The following is a 20,090-nucleotide window of genomic DNA, read 5'->3' as shown; positions in this document are numbered from 1 at the left end:
GTAAAGAATTTGAACAAACGCCTGGTAATGTAAGGCCGAGGATATAGGGAACTCGCACGTCGCGTTTGTAGGCGCATCGCATCGCATCGCATAGTTAACAAAAATTAACAAAGTTAACAAACTTACACTAACATCGCATCGCATCGCATCGCATCGCATCGCATCGCATCGCATCGCATCGCATCGCATCGCATCGCATCGCATCGCATCGCATCGCATCGCATCGCATCGCATCGCATCGCATCGCATCGCATCGCATCGCATCGCATCGCATCGCATCGCATCGCATCGCATCGCATCGCATCGCATCGCATCGCATCGCATCGCATCGCATCGCATCGCATCGCATCGCATCGCATCGCATAGTTAACAAACATTAACAAAGTTAACAAACTTACACTAACATTGTTTTTGAAGACAATTATATTATAATTCAAATATATGTATATGTGTAGTGTTTTGAGAAGTACCATATATTTGAAACTTATTAGTAATCGTCAATCAGTCACCATCAGTCATTATCAATCCCTGCTCTTAAAACTAAAGGTGGCCGTACACTGTTTGCCCGGAGGTCAAATATTAGATATTTTTTGACAGATAAGGTTTGATTTGATATTTGTACAAACACTATTTTGTTTGCCACTCTTCAATTTTCAACAGTAGTAAACAATATCAAACACCGAACATGGAAAAAATCAACTGAAATATTCAAGGTAACCTAACCATATACCGACAGGTTCGAAGAACAGACTGAAAAAATATTTTAGACATCCAATAATTGAATATTTGCTTGTCGTGTTTTGTGTAGAATATATTTGATCAGTACACGTTGGACAAAATTTATCTGTCAAAAAGAGTCAAATATTTGGCTTCGGTCAAACAGTGTATGAGCACCCTAAGAATATAAAATCGTATGCCAGAGCCAGATTTGAAATTTTTCATGAAAATTTCTATTTTCAAAAAAACCAAAATAATTTTCTCAGATGAAGATGAATAACAACAATGAAGATCCTGTATACAAAAAGATCGTCGTACGGATTCTGAAAACTATTCAAGAATTTAATGAATTCAAAAGTGCATTTCCTACAACCTCACATTGACCTTCCTGAAAATATTCAGGATGCTACAGAGAGACCTACCAGATGTTACTAATGAGCGTATACGAGAGAAACCTGAAACCAGAGGGAAGAATCGATTTTAGTGTGTTCAATGAGCTCATTCCAAATAAAAAAGGATATAAAGCATATAAAAATTAATCCAAATTAATCCAAAACCCGAAAACATCATTCAAGATTACAGGGAGGGAGTCATTTTCAGGTTCAGCGCATCGACAAGAGCAAATCTGTAAATTGTAGACCTATGTTTTCGATCAAAAGTTAAAGAAAGAAAATAAACTCGGTAGCGCACATCTATTGCGACCCAGCTACGATTCAATTCCAACACACCAGCTGTGAGATGTGAGAGTTTAGAAAACATATCGATTGTAATGTTTTACTTCTTGACATCTGTCAAATCAAAACATCAGAAGTCTCATGCACCACCAAACGTGTTATAAGACGTCGAATTGCCAACATTATTAGGCGAAGACTGTTAATAGTGAACAGTACCGAGAACAATTCATCGCATTGAACTGTGCTCAGCCGCAAAACACGGCAGGAAAATCAGAGAATGTCACACAAAGCGATTTTTTCTCGATGACAATACCCCTTCACAACGAGTAAGACTAGCCAGGGAGCGGCTGAGCTGCTCAATTGGATTCATCTAACGCATGTGCCTGATTCACCAGACTTAGCTCCATTATCTTTGTTTTATCGATGAGTTTTACTCTCACTTCAATTGTTAAGAAAATGTGCGAATGACTCGATGACTTTTTAGGGGTTATTCATAAATTATCTGAATTATAGGAAAAATGTGCAGCTTCCAATGGCCATTACTTTGAATAAAATATCTTAAACCATTATGAACAATCAACTCGTGCATTTTTATCAGTTTTAATATTTATACGCCTGTTACATATGAAATAATGTAACTGAATCAGTTCAATCCAATAAACATAATCGACGCAAAACTATAATCTCTCGCGATTGGGACCCGTTCAGAACATAGAACTGATATGAAGTAATGTCATCAGATTTTCGGAATCTTCAGAACGAAAAATCTCTTCTGTTCGTAATATTTTTCTTTATTTTAACAATCGTGATATAAATGTGGAAAGCCTGACCGCCTTCAAGTATTTACAATGTTAATACTTATTTTAAACGTAACCAAAATATTCATTTGTGTTGACTTGAAAATTCACTGGAGCAAGAGATTATTTCTGGACAGCAATCGTTTTCCCTTTTATCTGAAGTCTTTATGCAAATGTATTGTATAGTCCGTAGAGAGATATTTTAGTAAACAGTAGCGTAGAAGAAACTTAAACAATTGTAACAAATCGGTGGTGCCATTATTATGATTCACTGCGTGCTGAACGAAACCGGAAACGAGTCTCCGGCCGATTTCTGACCCTGCTTTTGCAGATAAATTTCCCGGTTCGCTTCCTGGATGGCTTCCCACAGCTTCGCCTCGGACATGATCTGTCTCATCAGATCCTCGACGGCCGGTTCCGTGTTCAGATCGAGCAGATTCGCCAGCGAGTCCTCGTTCGGGTCGTATCCTTCCGTAACCTTGGGACGGTTCTGTTCCGATGTGATGGCGTGGCGGTGCATCATCGATACCGGCGTTACCGACACGACGGATCGCTTCTTGCCGCAACCGGTGAAGGCGTTGCAAAACGGTCGCTTCGCCGGGGGTTCGTTGGAGTACTGTTTGTAGGCACGTGGCTCCTGCATACAGAAAAAAAAACGACAACGGGTGAGTCAGCCTGAGTTGGTCTGGGGAAAAATCACGTATTGTACATACCCTGTCCACGGGACCACCGTCTATCACATGGACCATGTATAGTATGGTCACCAGTAGGGCGAGAAGGGCTGGGGAGATGGTTGTGTTCATTGTTTTCTTATGGCCTGAATAAAATTGAAGCTGAGCAGACGCGGTAGGCTGCAATTGAATATCAAAACAAATGCACATTTTAAAACTATTATGAGGATTGTATTACGCGTGAGTAATTGCATTGGAATCCTTCGCTGAGCACTTGAAAGGCTGTAACTAGTAGAGATGTGTTTCTTTCCCTGCCAGTACTATGAAAGTAATTATATTTTCTCAATATATCTTGGGGGAAACAAGTTGCTTGCCATCATCGAAGTGTACGGATGTGGGATTTTCACTCCCGCTGTTTTGTCAAGTGTAATTGCATGTTTTAGGAAACAGCACGTATTATGATTATAAGCAAAACAAGGGTGTTCTATTTGGGTGGTCTCGTTTTAATGATTGAAAGTTGATGAAATTCTATTCCATTCGACATGTTTGCTTCAAGTTGAAAAACTTTCAATCTAATGTATAATTACGAACTTATTTAATCACTTTTACTTCAATACTCTCAACCTACTGTAATCAAGAACATTTTTCAACATTTTTTTTTATTTCTCTTAAACGCCTGGATGGGAATGAGTGCCTCAAAGTGGGGATTTCAATTTTGGAAGGTGAAAAAACTAGTTGGAGTAGGTGAATACAGTGTTGTAAGATGGTTTTTGAAATCTTCCTTCTCCTTCGATCCTTCTCAATAATAGACTTGGGATATAGAACTTTTCGAGATGCAAATTGTCATTTTCTTTTTCAAGATAGATACTTTAATGTATTTATCCATTGTAAAAATGGCATAACACATAAGACGAACTTCATGCCACCTCGTCTTTGGAGTTGGCAAAGCAACGTTATGGGTACTATACTTGAAATATTCAATGAAATGTATTGTTTCAATTTTCATGAAAAAAATAAAAAAATAATTTAAAAAAACATTGAAAAAAATAGTTTAAAAAAAATTATTATTCTCAAAAATGTATTTTATGAAATTCACATAAAAATATATAAGTAGCCCTGACAATTTTCATCAAGTCGACAAAGTTTTAGATCTTACTAAAATATGAACTTTTAACTTTAAACAACATATTCTTGACGCGTTGCTAAATAGAAAAAAGTTTGCAGAATATGTCAATCGCGGTAATTTACACACAAAAGTGTTACGAGTCAAGCATTATTTTTTCAGAAACTTCTCCATACAAAAATGCCATATATTCCAGAAACTATAAAAGATAGAAAGTCGACGTCTTCGACAAATGTTTATATTTTCATAAGATATAAACTTTGTCGAATACGATATATCGATATCTTGACTTCAAACATAATTAGGATAAGTTGTTGTTAGAAAAACTTGTTTCCCTGCAAAAGTGGTCATTCCCCGATGTATGGATGACTTGTTGGAAATTATAAGGGCTATTCATAGATTTTTTTGAGAATTAAAAAAAATGTTTTTGAGAAAAATGAATTTCAATTTTTAAAATATTTTTTTTGTGTAATTTCTAAAACAAATCAAATTTTGAAATATTTTTTTAAATTTCAAAAATTTCCTACATTTCATTCTTTGACCAAAATTTTGTAAGTACTATAGTGTTGGAGTTACAAGTTTTGTAAAAAATTGTAAAAAAAAACTTTGGCCCTTTTCAAAAGGTAGTCTGATTCGTTTTTAAATATTCAAAGTATGCAAAGTTAATTATGTCATTATACCCATAACGTTTTACTGTAAACTGAGATATATGTACCAATGTCCAGCAGAGTAGGCATGAAATTCATTATAAACAGATATAAAATTGAGAACTGTTAACAAACTTATAGCAGGTTATGTTCAAACTCTGCCAAATGAGAGTCACAAAAAAGACATTTCCTGTATTGGTATCAATGAAGAAATGGGAATGTTATTCAAAAACTGTTGTTGCAAACATCATCGATCAAAGAGACCACAAAAAATCAATCATTGACTGTTACTCCAAACTTGTTAGAAAGCATAACAATTAAAATCATGACTTTAATGATTTTTTTTTAATACAAAGCAACCATGAAACGTTGTTTTCTAAAATATGGGAAATTGTATGTCCATAGAGGAACTGGCATTTCTCGTTAATGTTGGAGATATGCGTGGAAGGTAAAACATCACGATCAATGCTGATGAACAATACCTACGTTTTCTATAAATACATCATCATACAATATACAAATCGTTAAGTTTAAAACAAACCCAATCACGTATAGTTTGCTCGCCCTGTACACCTAATATATTTTCCGCTGACAGTATCTTTCAGTTATACACTACTGTAGAACAATCTCTTGTTTCTGCAATGTCAACATGACATAATGATAATTTACTTTAGTATTTTAGTGAAACTCCCCACACTCTTCCCATTAGTACTTAATAGACGACACAAAACCGCAACACCATTTAATTTTTTTTTCACTAGCACTGAATCGCCAATTTTTCGAACAGGAACATAAAACCAAAACAATCGAGAACAAAATTCTTCCACTCGTTCAACTCCTCCCTCACTTGTTGCTAATCCGGAAAAAAGGATATACACACCGTTTAACCGTTGTTTCCTGTGTGAGTGCTTGAACAGATGAACGAACGGAACTGTGGATTGAACCCGTGACAGCATTCACTTTTATATGAAAGCTTACAAACGAAGATGCAAACGGGGACCACCCATCGCGCGAACATTTCTTGTAAATAATCGACCCAATGTGAAGTAGCCCCGTTATATAGATGCACATGATTTTTGCATAAGTTTCCTACAATCACCACCCCCGCCCAACCTTACGCTTGTTTTTTTTCTTGTTGTTGCTGAGTAACAACTGCTCATCAGGTTTTGACGGAATGATCAGATGGCTGCCATCATTGGTTTGAGCTATCTGGAACACGCCTTGTGTCACGAGAAGTTTCCACAAATGTCACCCCGCACATGGATACTAGCGAGGACGCTGCGTCGGGCCTAGCATGCTTCCAGCATTTTTTGACACGGTTTTGTTCGATGGCGGTTTATTGTCATTATCATTATCTCATAGGTGAAACCTTGGATGTGTTAATATAGTATCCTCAAACTCGTACTTCAGCACCATTCAATTCATGTTCATTTTCCAGCAATCCATTGAAAATATATTTTTTTCCCATTTTCTTGGAACATATTGGAAAGAATTTATAAATAGCCAAAAACCGCAAAATCTAATTTACCCCCCAACAGCTGTGAAGTGAAACATTATTTCCTTATGTTTCGTGATTGTTAAACGTCATTCGATAATGGTTGAAGAATGTTTCCGAAGGTGAACAATAATCTTCGATATAAAATTACAAAACAGCTTTCATTATATAACTGAAAACTGAACAACTTACTTATGTTTGTGAAGAGCGGCAATTAGTTTTACCCCCAGCTGAACACATTACGTCATTTCTCAACATCCGAGCACTACTTCATCCAAGCTTCGATACAAGAATTATCAAGCGGGAGTATGGTTGATATAACAGATTAGTTTTTATTGGGATAAATATTATAAAATCATTTCGTATAAATTAGTAGATAACTATTTCAGAATACCTACGATGTTTTAATAATATTCTGCGTTGGATGCCCCTAGAAGTTGTTCTAATATCAGACGTTTGTAATTTTTAATCCATCACACTACTAGATCATCTTTTTCCTATACACTTTTTCCTATATTCTTCATCCTTGGTTCAACGAAGCTCTCATTGAATTGCGAATAAATCTCCATTGATACTCGAAATATACAAAAAAATAAAATAGGTATTGATCTCGGGTTCTTGAAGGTTCAGCGTACATTGTTAGAGTTATTTTAGTACATCAAATGTAAGAAGGTGTGACATAATTTATGACATTTTCTCGATGAGGTGCGGTTCATCAGAAAGTTGTCTCAATATAAAATCAATAATATCGTAGAATGAAGTGACATTTTTACCCAGTTTTCTAAAATTTCAACAAAACAATGATGGCTAGGACTGAGAGAATGATACAAACTGATAAAACAGCCAAAACCAACGTTGAACCGGACATGTCAACAAAAAAAAACCTGACAGAGCTCATGGTTCGTTAATGGCACCTTAGCTGAGAACAAAACTCTCATGTGTACACCTGACCAGGCACAGGAATTTATCCATCACCTGTTTGATCTTGAGAACAGTCTGGCTTTTGAGTTTTCCAGATAAAAAATACGTGAAACATCATTTCATTATAAAAAACATAATTGTTGGCTGAGATTTCTAGTCCGGAATCCGAAACGAATGGCTCGCAAACATTACACTGCATCAGCAGTGAGAGTTGTGGGGATCAATAAGCCATCAATGAATAACTTTTTCTTGCAGTTGAAATACATAAATTTGTTTGCTATTTTATCATTCAAAATCTGAGCAATCCAATTACATACAATTTGCAACTATCCCCCTTCTCCCCTCCACAGTGTCCACATAGTATATAGGTAGCCACTAAATACTTTGAAATGATTGTTTACAAGTTTTCATTCTCTTCTTTAAAGGTGTCGATTTCACCCGCACTCCCATTTATTCCAAATAAAAACATCAATTGTTGTATTCTATCAAAATTCGGGTTCTATTCAAAAAAGTCACAGGAGGGTTGTGTTCGAGACACGACCGCATAGTTGACGTTGGATTTCGTTAGGCTATCTGTTGTTCGTTGATTTTGGATATGATTGAAGAATTATATAGTTAAACTCTTTGAACATGGTTTGGTGGCCCTGAAAAAGGCCGGTTTGTTTGGTTGTTGGGTATGGTTTGTTCACTCCACCAGTGTTTATAACCGAGTGATGATGACAAAAGGATGGTGATTAGTCGTTGGAAGATGCGTATCACGACAGAAGATGCCGAAGTGAAATGAGTACAGACTCAAAAAAAAACAAAATTTTCTATTGTGCTAAGTTATTTGGTCGGAATTCGGACGAATTATTTGCTAACAGACAGCATTTAATGGATGAACAGAACAGTCCTATATAACATCCCACACTTTTTTATACTTGCCTTGACTTATCCCTCTACTGTACGACAGAGTGAGTGAACTGCTGAAAAGAACTAGTTCACATAAGTGAACGGTTGATCACTGAACGGTTCATTCAAGTGAACCGTTTTGCTCATCTCCATCTGTGTTAGGGAACATATTTCGGTGGGAACAAAAGCTCCCCCTACTTTCATGTATTTGTAATTCCGATTTCTCTAGGCACCTTGGTTTTGAAGTCTGTAGTTTCATAAAATATATAATATTATTCATTTTCACTGTAACTCAATGATCTCTCTTTCCACGATTTTAATATAATACGCTTGGACCGCAATGACAGATATGGAGGGGTACTATTGGGGATCAATAAGTGCCACTCATTTTTTCGAATTGACCTTCCACCTATTGGAGGGATCGAAGCTGTTGCTTGTCATGCAAACATCAGAGGCAAAGACCTTTGTATAGACAGCTTGTATTGGCCTCCGAGAGCTGCGGTTAGCCGCAAGCAACTTGTTGACATATGCTCACTCCTTCCTGAGCCACGATTGATCTTGGGAGACTTCAACTCTCACGGAACTGCCTGGGGGGAACAGTACGACGACAATCGTTCATCGTTGATATATGACCTTTGTAACAGCTTCAATATGACCGTTTTGAACACTGGGGAAACAGGTGCTCTTGACCTCTCGCTTTGCTCGAATTCTCTATCGTTAGATTGCAAGTGTAATCCAGGATCCCAACGGTAGTGATCACTTGCCAATCAAAATTTCCATCACCATTGGGTCGAATACTTCTGAATCTATAAACATGGCATATGACCTCACAAGACACCTTGACTGGAAAAAATATGCGGACGCGATTGCTCTAGCCATCAATTCCATAGATGGTTCACCTCCATTGGAGGAGTATAACTTCCTTTCTCGTTTGATCTATGACAGCGCGGTTCGCGCTCAAACGAAACCCATCCCAGGTTCCACTATTCGTCGAAGGCCTCCCAATCCATGGTGGGATAGCCAATGTTCCAAGCTTTATCAGGATAAATCGAATGCATTTAAAGCTTTTCGGAAAAGTGGAACCATGGAGAATTTTCAAACGTATTTATCCCTTGAAAATCAATTTAAAAACTTGATCATAGGGAAAAAACGTGCTTATTGGCGAAATTTCGTGGGAGGTCTGTCACGAAAAACGTCAATGAAAAAATTATGGAAAGTGGCTCGAAACATGAGAAATCGCTCTTCAACGAATGAAAGCGAGGAATATTCACATCGATGGATTTTAAATTTTGCACGGAAGGTATGTCCCGATTCCGTTCCTGTACAAAAAATTGTTCGAGATATTTCACAAGATAGGTGCGATCTTGATTCCGTGTTTTCGATGGTAGAATTCTCTCTTGCTCTCCTTTCATGTAACAATTCTGCTCCGGGATCGGATAGAATTAATTTCAACTTGTTGAAAAACCTCCCAGATGTGGCAAAACATCGGTTGTTGAATTTATTCAATCGGTTTATGGAGCATAATATTGTTCCAGATGATTGGAGACAAGTACGAGTTATAGCTATTCAAAAACCCGGAAAGCCCGCGTCCGACTTCAATTCGTACCGCCCAATAGCAATGCTGTCTTGTATTCGGAAATTGTTGGAGAAAATGATCTTGTTTCGCCTTGAACGATGGGTTGAAACGAATGGCCTACTCTCAGATACACAATATGAGTTCCGCAGGGGCAAGGGGACGTATGATTGTCTTGCGTTGATTTCTTCGGAAATTCAAATGGTTTACGCCGAAAAAAAACAAATGGCTTCAGTATTCTTGGACATAAAGGGGGCCTTTGATTCAGTTTCAATAGAGGTTTTGTCAGACAAATTACACTCCCGGGGTCTGTCGCCTCTATTGAATAATATGTTATATAACTTGCTTTGTGAGAAACATTTGAACTTTTCTCATGGAGATTCGACAGTAAGCCGGGTCTCCTACATGGGACTCCCCCAGGGCTCATGTTTAAGCCCCCTTTTGTACAACTTCAATGTAAGCGACATCGACAATTGCCTTACACAAAATTGCAGCCTAAGACAACTTGCAGATGATGGAGTGGTGTCTGTCGTAGGATCAAACGAATCCGACCTGCAAGGACCCTTACAAGATACTTTGAACAATTTTTCAACCTGGGCCATTGGGCTAGGGATCGAATTCTCCACGGAGAAAACAGAGATGGTGGTTTTTTCTAGGAAGCATAGACCAGCAAAACCAAAGCTTCAACTTTTGGGTAAACCGATCACTCATGCTATGTCATTCAAGTATCTTGGGGTCTGGTTCGACTCCAAATGTACTTGGGGGGCCCATATTAGGTATTTGAGTAAAAAATGCCAACAAAGAATAAACTTTCTCCGTACAATTACCGGCACCTGGTGGGGAGCCCATCCAGAAGATCTTATAATGTTGTATCGAACAACTATTCTCTCAGTGATGGAGTATGGCAGTTTCTGTTTTCAATCAGCTGCCAAAACACACCTCATTAAACTCGAGCGAATTCAGTATCTTTGTCTCCGTATTGCGTTGGGATGTATGCCCTCAACGCATACCATGAGCCTCGAGGTTTTGGCAGGCGTACTCCCACTAAAAGATCGCTTCAATTTATTATCTCTTCGGTTCCTTATCCGGTGTAAGGTTATGAACCCATTGGTGATCGGAAATTTTGAGCAACTGAGCGAGCTAAATTTTCATTCTGGATTTATGAGCTCATATCATGAATTCATCTCCATGCAGGTTGATCCTTCTTCGTATATTCCCAACCGTGTTTGTTTCCCTGACTACATCAATTCCTCTGTGCATTTTGATCTGTTCATGAAGGAGAAAATCCATGATATTCGAGATTACCTTCTATCGGGGATCGTTCCTACGATCTTCAATGCAAAGTATGGGCGTATCAATTGTGATAATATGTACTTTACTGATGGGTCCACTATAAACGAGTCCACAGGATTTGGAGTGTTCAACGAATTTTTTAGCACCTCACACAGTCTTTAGTATCCTTGCTCAGTATATATTGCTGAATTGGCAGCGATATACTGGGCGCTGGACAGCGTCGCCTCACGACCTGTTGAACACTATTACATTGTAACGGATAGTCTTAGCTCTGTCGAAGCTATCCGTTCAGTGAGGCCGGAAAAGCACTCGCCGTACTTCCTTGAGAGAATACGAGAAATTTTGAGTGCTTTATCCAGACGCTGTTATGTCATCACCCTTGTTTGGGTCCCATCACATTGCTCAATTCTGGGTAATGAGAGGGCTGACTCATTAGCAAAGGTGGGTGCGATTGAAGGCGACATTTATCAGCGTCAAAACGCCTTCAATGAATTTTATTCTTTAGTCCGTAAAAATACAATCGTTAACTGGCAACGCAAGTGGAACGAAGATGAATTGGGTCGGTGGTTTCACTCGATTATCCCTAAGGTTAGCCTTAAACCATGGTTCAAAAGTCTGGACTTGAGTCGGGACTTTATTCGCACCTTCTCTAGACTCATGTCCAATCACTGTTCGTTAGATGCGCTACTCTTTCGTATTAATCTTGCCGACAGCAACATCTGTGTTTGTGGCCAAGTTTACCACGACATCGAACACGTTGTTTGGTCGTGCGAGGGGTATGTTGTTGCCAGATCGAATTTAGAAAAATCTCTTCGGGCCAGAGGAAGGCAGCCCAATATGCCGGTGAGAGATGTGTTGGCTCGGCTGGATCTTGATTACATGGTCCAAATATATGTTTTCCTTAAAACTATCGATCTTCGAGTGTGATTGTTCTTTAACCCTTTACCCTTCCTTTTCGTCTTTTGCGAGCTATCGGTTCCCTTCCATTAGGATAAGTTGAATTGTAATACATATTAGATGTAATGATAGTTGTTAAGAACTGAGTGTGAAGTGTGAATGTGAATGTGAATGAGAATGTGAGTATGAGTGTGAACATTGTTACAATCTCCTTACATCCCATCCTTTTCCTAATGAAAATATGTCACCCTTCTAAACTCGAGTCGACCGCGAGTAATGAGTAATGAATTGTTATGGAGTGCCCAAAATGATTGAAGCAAAACTTTTGTAAATCTATCAGAAAATTTACTGAGCAATAATTGTGACAATTGTGAGTACAAGAGGAAGCTTGTATGTTCGATTTCAATCAATCAGAACGAGGTTTTTCCGTTTGTATAACAGTTGAGATGTTTTAATTGTTCGATAGTAAATTTCTCGATATATATTTTTTTGTTTAATGTAAAAAATTGTTGTGGAGTGCCGAAATCGTTTGACGCAAAAATCTCATCAATCATGAATTGGGTTCGATAATAGTTGATGAACGCTTCTGCGTACACCTATCTGGATGTGACACCTATTGGATGTTGCAGTATACGACATCCCAGGAAATTCATTCTTTTTTCCTGCCAATCGAGAGACACTCTTGACTTTGGAAATGCTACGCGGTGGTGATTGGTCTTTTACGGCATCAACACCCATCAGTATAGTGTTCTCAGGATTTGTCAGACCAGGTTACCCGTTATGCTACTTTTCTTTCCCTCCGACGAAGATTCTGAATGACATTCTTTAACATACTTTGGGATGTTTTGCAATCATCTGGTATGAAAGGGTCAACACAAGGTTTGCGTGCTACCTCGAATGCCTGATTTTTTTGTTTTGCGAAAATTGATTCCAACATTTGATGTTTACAAAGAAGTCATCTTTTGGTCAATATGTCATATGTCAATGTCATATCTTTTGAAGATTCGTGAGATCATCAAAAAAATAAATAAATATAGAGTATAGTACAGAAAAAATGTATTGTTATGTTTTCGATTTTATAAACTAAAACAAATTAAATTAGAATAAAATAAAATAAATTTATATTCCTTGGGAACATCTCCGCGCACCCTAGCTACATAGATCGTCTATCCCGGAAGCTTCAATTTAAGTCCAATTTATGATATGTTTCATCGCTCATGAGAATGCATCCGTTGAGTATGGTCAATACCTGTTCGCTTTCAAATCCGCAATATGCCGTAATGTTTTGCTCACACTGCTTGGTTTCTCAATAGTCCGATACTTGAAGAAACCTTCCTAGCTGCATATATTCCGAACTGTACTGCGAACAACACCGAATTTTGTGGACTACATCCACTCCCGAAAGTTCTGAATTCGCTTTGGAATTCTTCATGACATTCCGATGCAATTTCCGGTTCACTATACTACTTTGACGCATTGATTTAACCTTCCAGGAAACCCACAAACATTCCATTCCTTGAAACGTAGATTTTTGGTCATTTTCAACTTCTTTGCGATTCTGGTATGTTTGACTTTTTATTTTCATAACTTTTATGCAAAGGGGAAGGTGGCCCTGATCCGAAACGGCACTAATAGATCGGAAATGAAGTTTGGGGAGTTTAGTTAGACAGAAAAGTTGAGTTAGTTGAGGAAACGGAAACGGACAATGTCAATGAACAACTCTCGATGCTAAACATTAGAGTGCCAATGGATGTATGGGAAAAAAGTGACCATCGAATTTTCAAATTTCGAACTTGCTTTGAAAAATAGAAATGGCCATTTTCATTGGCACTCTACAGAACATTCACCGCTCATCACTCAACGCTCAACGCTCAATGATAAAAGATCAATGCGCAAACACTTTTTTTTCTTTTATTAAGCATTAAAAATACGACGTTTTTTTTGCGCATAATTTTAAGAGAAATCCATCGTAAATAAACTGCTGTCCGAGATTCCAGTACCGACCACTGGGCAGCGCTGTACTGAACAAAAACAATACAGATTCAAAATTAGCATAGCTATTCCTCTCCAAATTAACCAGCCACTGCCCCGCCCCTTTTATTTTTTTTCAGATTTTTATAAATGCACTCTAGGGTACTCATGCTATCATTTTCACACTAATTACTCCTATTCTAACAGCTACTGTATTTTTATAAAGCCTATGAACAATCATCGACCTTTTATGACGAAAAATCATAGCTTAAAGGCTTCTTGAATGACACTAACGTTCTCAGAGAAATTTTTGCCGTCTCAACGTAGCAAAGCAACGATCGGTCAAAGTTGAGTAAAGATGATTAAAGCAATAAAGTTAATAATAAAATGATTAAAACTTTACTAAATTACACAGAGAACAAATCAAAGTAGCATTTGTGTTAATCATGACTATTCAAGAATTTTAGTTCGATCCGCAGATGTCCCGGAAGACTGCAAAATAAAAAAGAGGTCGAATTTCCCGAAAAGTTCTTTGATTGGCAACCAATCTAGAGCTGCGGAATGAAAAGTATCTGAATAGCAGGAAAAGTTTCCTCGCTGTGGACAAGGGTAGACGTTTCGTACAATACTTGGTTACTGTTTAGTAGAAATTCGTGGCCCTGATGCATGCATTTTTCGTAATCTTCTCGTAGCCATCGAAAAGCCAATTTTAATTTAACTCGCTGACTAGAGCGGTACTTGAATAGAATAGATTAGACAGGCTTCAAATTGAAAGTAAATTCTTTCACTTCTATAACGAGGAGATAGACGAATTGTGTCTCGCCGCTACGTTACCTGCTTGTTTTTTGATGGCACAGCACTACAGAAACCACAAAGCTACTGATTTAATTCATGATGAAATTAACTCTATGTCATATTTACAAAGTCCAAGATGGCCGAATTATACTGTTGAAATATTATCACCACTATAAAGAAGCTGCACAAGGCTAACAGCGTTGCCTGCCAGTAATAATTATCATGCCAACGGTAAGTTGTAAGTTATAAATTAATTATACGATGAACTTGTAAATTTGCCAACTTGATCTCTCAGAGAAACACTAGTCTATTGCTGTATCTGTTTCATAAAGTTTTTCTAAGTCAATAATGTAAGTAGATGAGATATTAATATTAGAAATTCGTGAAGATTCATAATGCAGAAGGTGTCAGCTAATCAAAGGACTCAAGCGAAAGGAAACTCTATATTGCACAGTGACTGGAATTCTTTATCATAACTTCAAACGCAACAAATCATGGTGAATTATCTCGTGAGGACAAAACCAGACACTGAAGACTCCAAAGCGACATGATCTGCAGCTGATGAGACTGGAATATTCACGAGGCATCATTACCGAGTATAATTAATGTGTTTGAATCGTATATTGAATAAACAATATCACTGGTAAAATGGTAATGAAAAACGAAATTTTACGGTGGCTTCCATCAAATAAAATCGGGTGAAAATTTTCTGATTTGTGGTGGAATTGTTCTATATTATACTTTAAATAATAAATGTAAAACCAATGACAAACGAGATAGAGATCTTTAATAGAAGCGTGGTTTATATGAAAAAAAAAATCTTCGTTCTTTAATTTGGAGAACGGTAGAAATATATCTTGAACGTCAACTATTTATATAAGCTATTTCATGTCATCTCATTTCTTTACTCGGATCATCATTCGGGAACGTTTCAAGCCATAGTTATAACCTTTGAACGCCTTCCAGCACATCATGGTTGCGAAGACGTCCACTTTACCCTTCATGTACAATCCATTCAGGTTGCTGAAAGAAACATCATCTGAATCGTTCACGCATTCACAAAAAAAAACAGCGTTACCTGTCATGACAAGAGCCATACCACCACCCACCCTGATAGCGCACTGCACAATTTTCCCCAGAATTCGTATCGTTATCAGAATCCAACGTAGAGAACTTTAGCTTGACGGCATACGCTAGCGAATCCCCAGCTGTTCCACTGTAACTGCCTAAACTCTTCAGCTCGTATTTCTCCTCCGGCCCAGCCACCAATATGTGAGAATATTTAGCGACCGCGCTGTTCCCTTCGAAATCCTCCATCACAATATGCAGTTCGTGAGGTTTCGAATAAGTTAGCTCGTGGATCCTCTTCAATCCTATCCAGAACTCCCCTAGCAATTCGCCGAAACCGTTTTCGTAATCATTCCAACCCCGGTAGAAATGCACCGATCCATCGTAACGATTTTGAATCACCATCCATCCGCCATCTTCATAGTCCTGATCGCAGTACACTTCAAAGGAACTCTTAAAATCAGGCTGCGGGTGTAGTCGATGAACACCGGATCGACGATCCGATACATCCGCACAGGTGCGCGGTAAATTCCTAGACTCCAGAAGCGCGGTTCCAGTCACGTTCAACGGGTTTGCTACCAACTGCAGGATGAAATCGTTCAACATCTCCGTGGTGGGCAGCGTTTGCTGCACACGTTGTATTTTGCTACAAAATAGGAGCGTGTTAGTTGACGGTGATCAGTGATGAGTGTATTGCAAACCTGGAGTCCGCTAATAATCGTGAAACATTCAATGAAATCATTTGCAGCTCACTTCGGATGCGAGGAATCTCATCGACGGATTCGATCAGCTGGGTTAGTTTTTTCAGTTGCAATTCAAGATCAACCACGCGACCAACTTGATGGGTGACCAATGTTTCGGTATTCGACACGGTTCGCTGAAGATCTTCAATCTCCGATCTGAGTGTCTGAAAATATTGCTTAGAGCGAAGATGTTCTCTCTGGAGGCTGGATGAGATGCATTATACTAAGTTATGTAACATGTTCAATAATTCAAATACCACTCACTTGACATTGACAGTATCCAGCCGGCTCATCGTAAGCTCGTATCCGAATCCAGAAGTGTTGATATTTCCGCTGTTTATCGCGCATTGTAAGAGCAAAATCAGTAGTGAGTGTTTTAACTTTAGCAGCATTCTGTACGATCGACTTCTTATTAATGGTGTCACTGATAATAATTTCGAGGGACGACCGACTCAGATGAGTCAAACACTATCAATGTGAAACTAATGGGAGCGGATTTTGGTAACGAAAAATGGGATAGAGAGCGGATTCTCACTAATCAAATTATAATCATATTCATGGCTTGTTTTTGTTTCGCATAATTCATGAACATGGTGTTGTGATATGTTTGTATGTTTGTGTATGTTTTTATCTATTATATGTATGTATTCATGCATAACACAATTTCTTATATTTTTAAAAAATTATTTCTTGTGATTTGATATGAATCGTGAAAACAATAGAAGTATAAAAATATTAATTATTTTCGCAAAATAGTCATAATTCTGTATCAATTTTTTGAACCTGGATATTTTAAATAATTTCTTTTGCGAATTCTTTTTTTTTTAATTCAAAATACGTTTATTGTTCTTGAATGATCTAAAATATTTTATTCAAAGTAATGGCCATTGAAAGCTGCACATTTTCCTTGCTTCCAGGCCATTTCTTGAATTATTACATAATTCAATGCTCAGCGAGTGTTTGTCCCATCGATGATGTAATGAAAACAAATGGCAATCGGAAGGAACCAAGTCTGGTGTATAAGCTGCATGCGCTTGTTGATGCCAATTGCGCAGCTCAACTGTTTCCCTGGCCGGTCTTGCTCGGTGTGTCGGGGTTTTGTCATCAGGAAAAATCACTTTGGGGTTCATTATCGAATACACTACGAATACACTTCACGGTGGAAACGGAATGAAACGTATCCGCGATGACAACGGTACGGTGTCGACATCTGGATTCGAGATTAGTTTCCCACTAAACTTATCATTATAATATCAAATTATCTTCAGATGAAATTTTTGGATGATATTATTATATCACATGAAGAAAACAAAGTTTTCCACTCACATTGAATACCAGTTTGATACGAAGAAGTTAATTCTCATTAATGATTTTTTATAAAGTTCTCATTCTGCCTGAAAACTCATTATTATCTTCGACACTTCACTAACTCGTAAAACGTAGTTCAATGGCGTGCCGTTTATTTCGTTTCCACCGTGAAGTGTATTCGAGAATCAGGCCCTTTGTGTTGCCTTTACCAATATTCCGGTAGTTCAATTTGATCAATTATTTCTTTTAACTTTGTCTACTCTCCGATGGGATCTGGCCTTGTAGTCGATGAGGCATGTATGATCTTTTGCACGCAGGATTCTTGAAATATACTCTGACTAACTGAAAAAAGATACCTGGTAAGCAAAATTTCGTTGGTTTTCTTGGTATCGGTTGATTGGTCAACATAGATTTGTTCTCCGAGTTGGTGTTGAGTTTGGTCATCGTCTTCGTCCGATACAGTTTGCAATTCGGATTCTTCAAACACTTTTCACTTCCACCCACATTCCTTGCAAATCGGGAGCAGATTTCTTTATTAGTTTTTTTCCCCTGTTTTCCCCTATTTTGGTATACCGCTTTTTATAGTACACTTTAAGCTTATCTACTACTTATTGATGAAGGAGTGGACTGAAAGCTATAGCGTGATAGGTGCCAATCAGGAATAATCTGTTTGATAAAATTTATAATCCTGATCGGCGACGTAGACCAAATTTCCTTGGGCTCCAGAATAGCTTTATCAAGGTTTTGAAGTCTGCGTCTAGTTAGAGCTCCGCAGTTACAGAGCAAATGTTCCGAGGTTTCGCTTTCGGCATTACAAAAGCGACAAATATCATCTTGTGCTAAACCTATGTTCTTAAGATGGTATTTACTCGGGCAGTGTCCTGGTACAAGACCAGTGAATGTGCTTAAGTCTTTCTTATTAAGGCTTAGCAGCTGTTGAATAATTTTAATACTCGGCGTAATAAATTTTTTCGCCTGTTCAAGTTTTGCAACCATCCAATTGGCTGTCACTTCTCGGTCTTCTCATTTTTTCAGCTCGCTTTTCAACACACAGTCGGAGAGTCCACAGAATGGTTCTGGACCAGTGAATGGTGAGTTTGAGCCGTTCCTGGCAAGTTCATCTGCTCGCTCGTTGCCCTCTATACCGCAATGGCCAAGAATCCAGTACAATTGTACCGAACTTATCTGACTTAATTGCCGTAAAAGGGAAATGCATTCCCAGACAATTTTTGAAGAGCATTTGAAGGCATTTAGAGCTTGAAGTGCCGCTTGACTGTCAGAGAATATGCAGATGTTAGCATGTCTATACTTTCTTTTGAGGCAGACATTTAGACATTCTATTATTGCAGCTACTTCTGCCTGAAAAACTGTTGGCCAGTTTCCCATAGCCACAAAGATTTTTGTTCTGGGATCATACACTCCAGCACCTGTTCTGATTCCCATTTTCGACCCATCAGTGTAGAACTTGATTGAATTATTACGAACGTTGGGACCACCTTCATCCCATACTGAGCGAGAATGTTCGATCACTCTGTATAGAATGTCATAATTGGTCCTAGGTTCCATCCAATCATTATTCATCTCTGAGGCTGGTCCAATGGGTAAAAGATTCAAAATGCTCAAGTGACCAGTTTTGTCCTCGTCTAGTATTTTTTTCCATCTTTTAAGCTTTAGAGCGCTTTTTTAGCCTCTAGCTGAACATATTGGTTCAAAGGTACAAGGTAAAGGATAGCATCCGATGCGTTTGAGGGTGTACTTCGCATTGCTCCAGAAATTGCAACGCATGCTAGTCTTTGGAGTTTGTTTAGCTTTTTTGTAGCTACAGTCTCCTTAGTCTTTGGCCACCATACAGGTGAGGCATAAGTTATCCTAGGCCGCACAATTGCAGTGTAAACCCACATAACCATTTTTAGTTTAAGGCCCCATGTTCTTCCTATCATTTTAGAGCATGCCCATAGAGCTGAGTTGGCCTTGCTGATTATTGAATCTAAGTGCGCGTTCCAGTTTAATTTAGCATCTAAGACAGGGTTTCTCAAAGTGGTCGATATCGACCCCCAGGGGTCGATTTCAGTTTCCCAGGGGTCGACAGAAACGAAAATTGATTTTGGGGGTCGACGGGGTTTGAATATCGACCCCTATAAAATAACACAAGTTCTTATTTGAAACATTTGAGATGCTCCATAGGTTGTGTTACGTGAAAAATCCTGTTATCAGGATGACTAGGATTGCCTTATTTGATCCTGTAAAATTTTCTGAAAAAAATTATATTTCTGTATTTTTAACAGAAAACATATGTATCAAAAAACTAACGGAAAAAAAGGAAAGAAAGGTTTATTTTCATTTTGAATTTATTGTTCTTATTTATGGTTTATTTATGCTTAAGTCGTATAAATACAACAAAATAAATCATAACAAAAGTTTTCTCATAATAAAGTGTATGATGTTTATACATGGTTTCGTTGAACTTTGCTTTTCTTAAATTATCCGTCAATTTCATCCATAGTTA

The 20,090-nt window shown here is 38.1% G+C and overlaps 2 protein-coding genes across 3 annotated transcripts; both read right to left on the bottom strand.

The window, feature by feature from the left end:
* Positions 1-2,171: 2,171 nt before the first annotated feature.
* On the bottom strand, positions 2,172-5,646 carry LOC129779007 (cardioactive peptide). 2 transcript variants are annotated; one of them, XM_055786239.1, is made up of 3 exons: positions 5,510-5,646; positions 2,902-3,039; positions 2,172-2,825 (listed from the first exon to the last, which is right to left on the bottom strand). In XM_055786239.1, the coding sequence occupies exons 2-3, from the start codon at positions 2,989-2,991 to the stop codon at positions 2,457-2,459; spliced, it is 459 nt and encodes a 152-aa protein (XP_055642214.1). In that variant the 5' UTR covers positions 2,992-3,039; positions 5,510-5,646; the 3' UTR covers positions 2,172-2,456. The 2 variants fall into 2 exon arrangements, with proteins under 2 accessions (XP_055642214.1, XP_055642213.1); XM_055786238.1 differs by lacking the exon at positions 5,510-5,646 and adding an exon at positions 3,488-3,591.
* Positions 5,647-15,249: 9,603 nt separating this feature from the next.
* LOC129779006 (microfibril-associated glycoprotein 4-like) lies at positions 15,250-16,737 on the bottom strand. Its single transcript, XM_055786237.1, has 4 exons — positions 16,541-16,737; positions 16,235-16,480; positions 15,544-16,179; positions 15,250-15,488 (listed from the first exon to the last, which is right to left on the bottom strand). Exons 1-4 carry the CDS (start codon positions 16,666-16,668, stop codon positions 15,362-15,364), a joined length of 1,137 nt encoding a protein of 378 aa, XP_055642212.1. The 5' UTR covers positions 16,669-16,737; the 3' UTR covers positions 15,250-15,361.
* Between the last annotated feature and the right edge of the window lie 3,353 nt (positions 16,738-20,090).

The sequence above is a fragment of the Toxorhynchites rutilus genome, chromosome 3 (genome assembly GCF_029784135.1).
Source record: "Toxorhynchites rutilus septentrionalis strain SRP chromosome 3, ASM2978413v1, whole genome shotgun sequence".
Lineage (NCBI taxonomy): Eukaryota > Metazoa > Arthropoda > Insecta > Diptera > Culicidae > Toxorhynchites > Toxorhynchites rutilus.
This window is presented reverse-complemented; position numbering and strand designations above follow the sequence as displayed.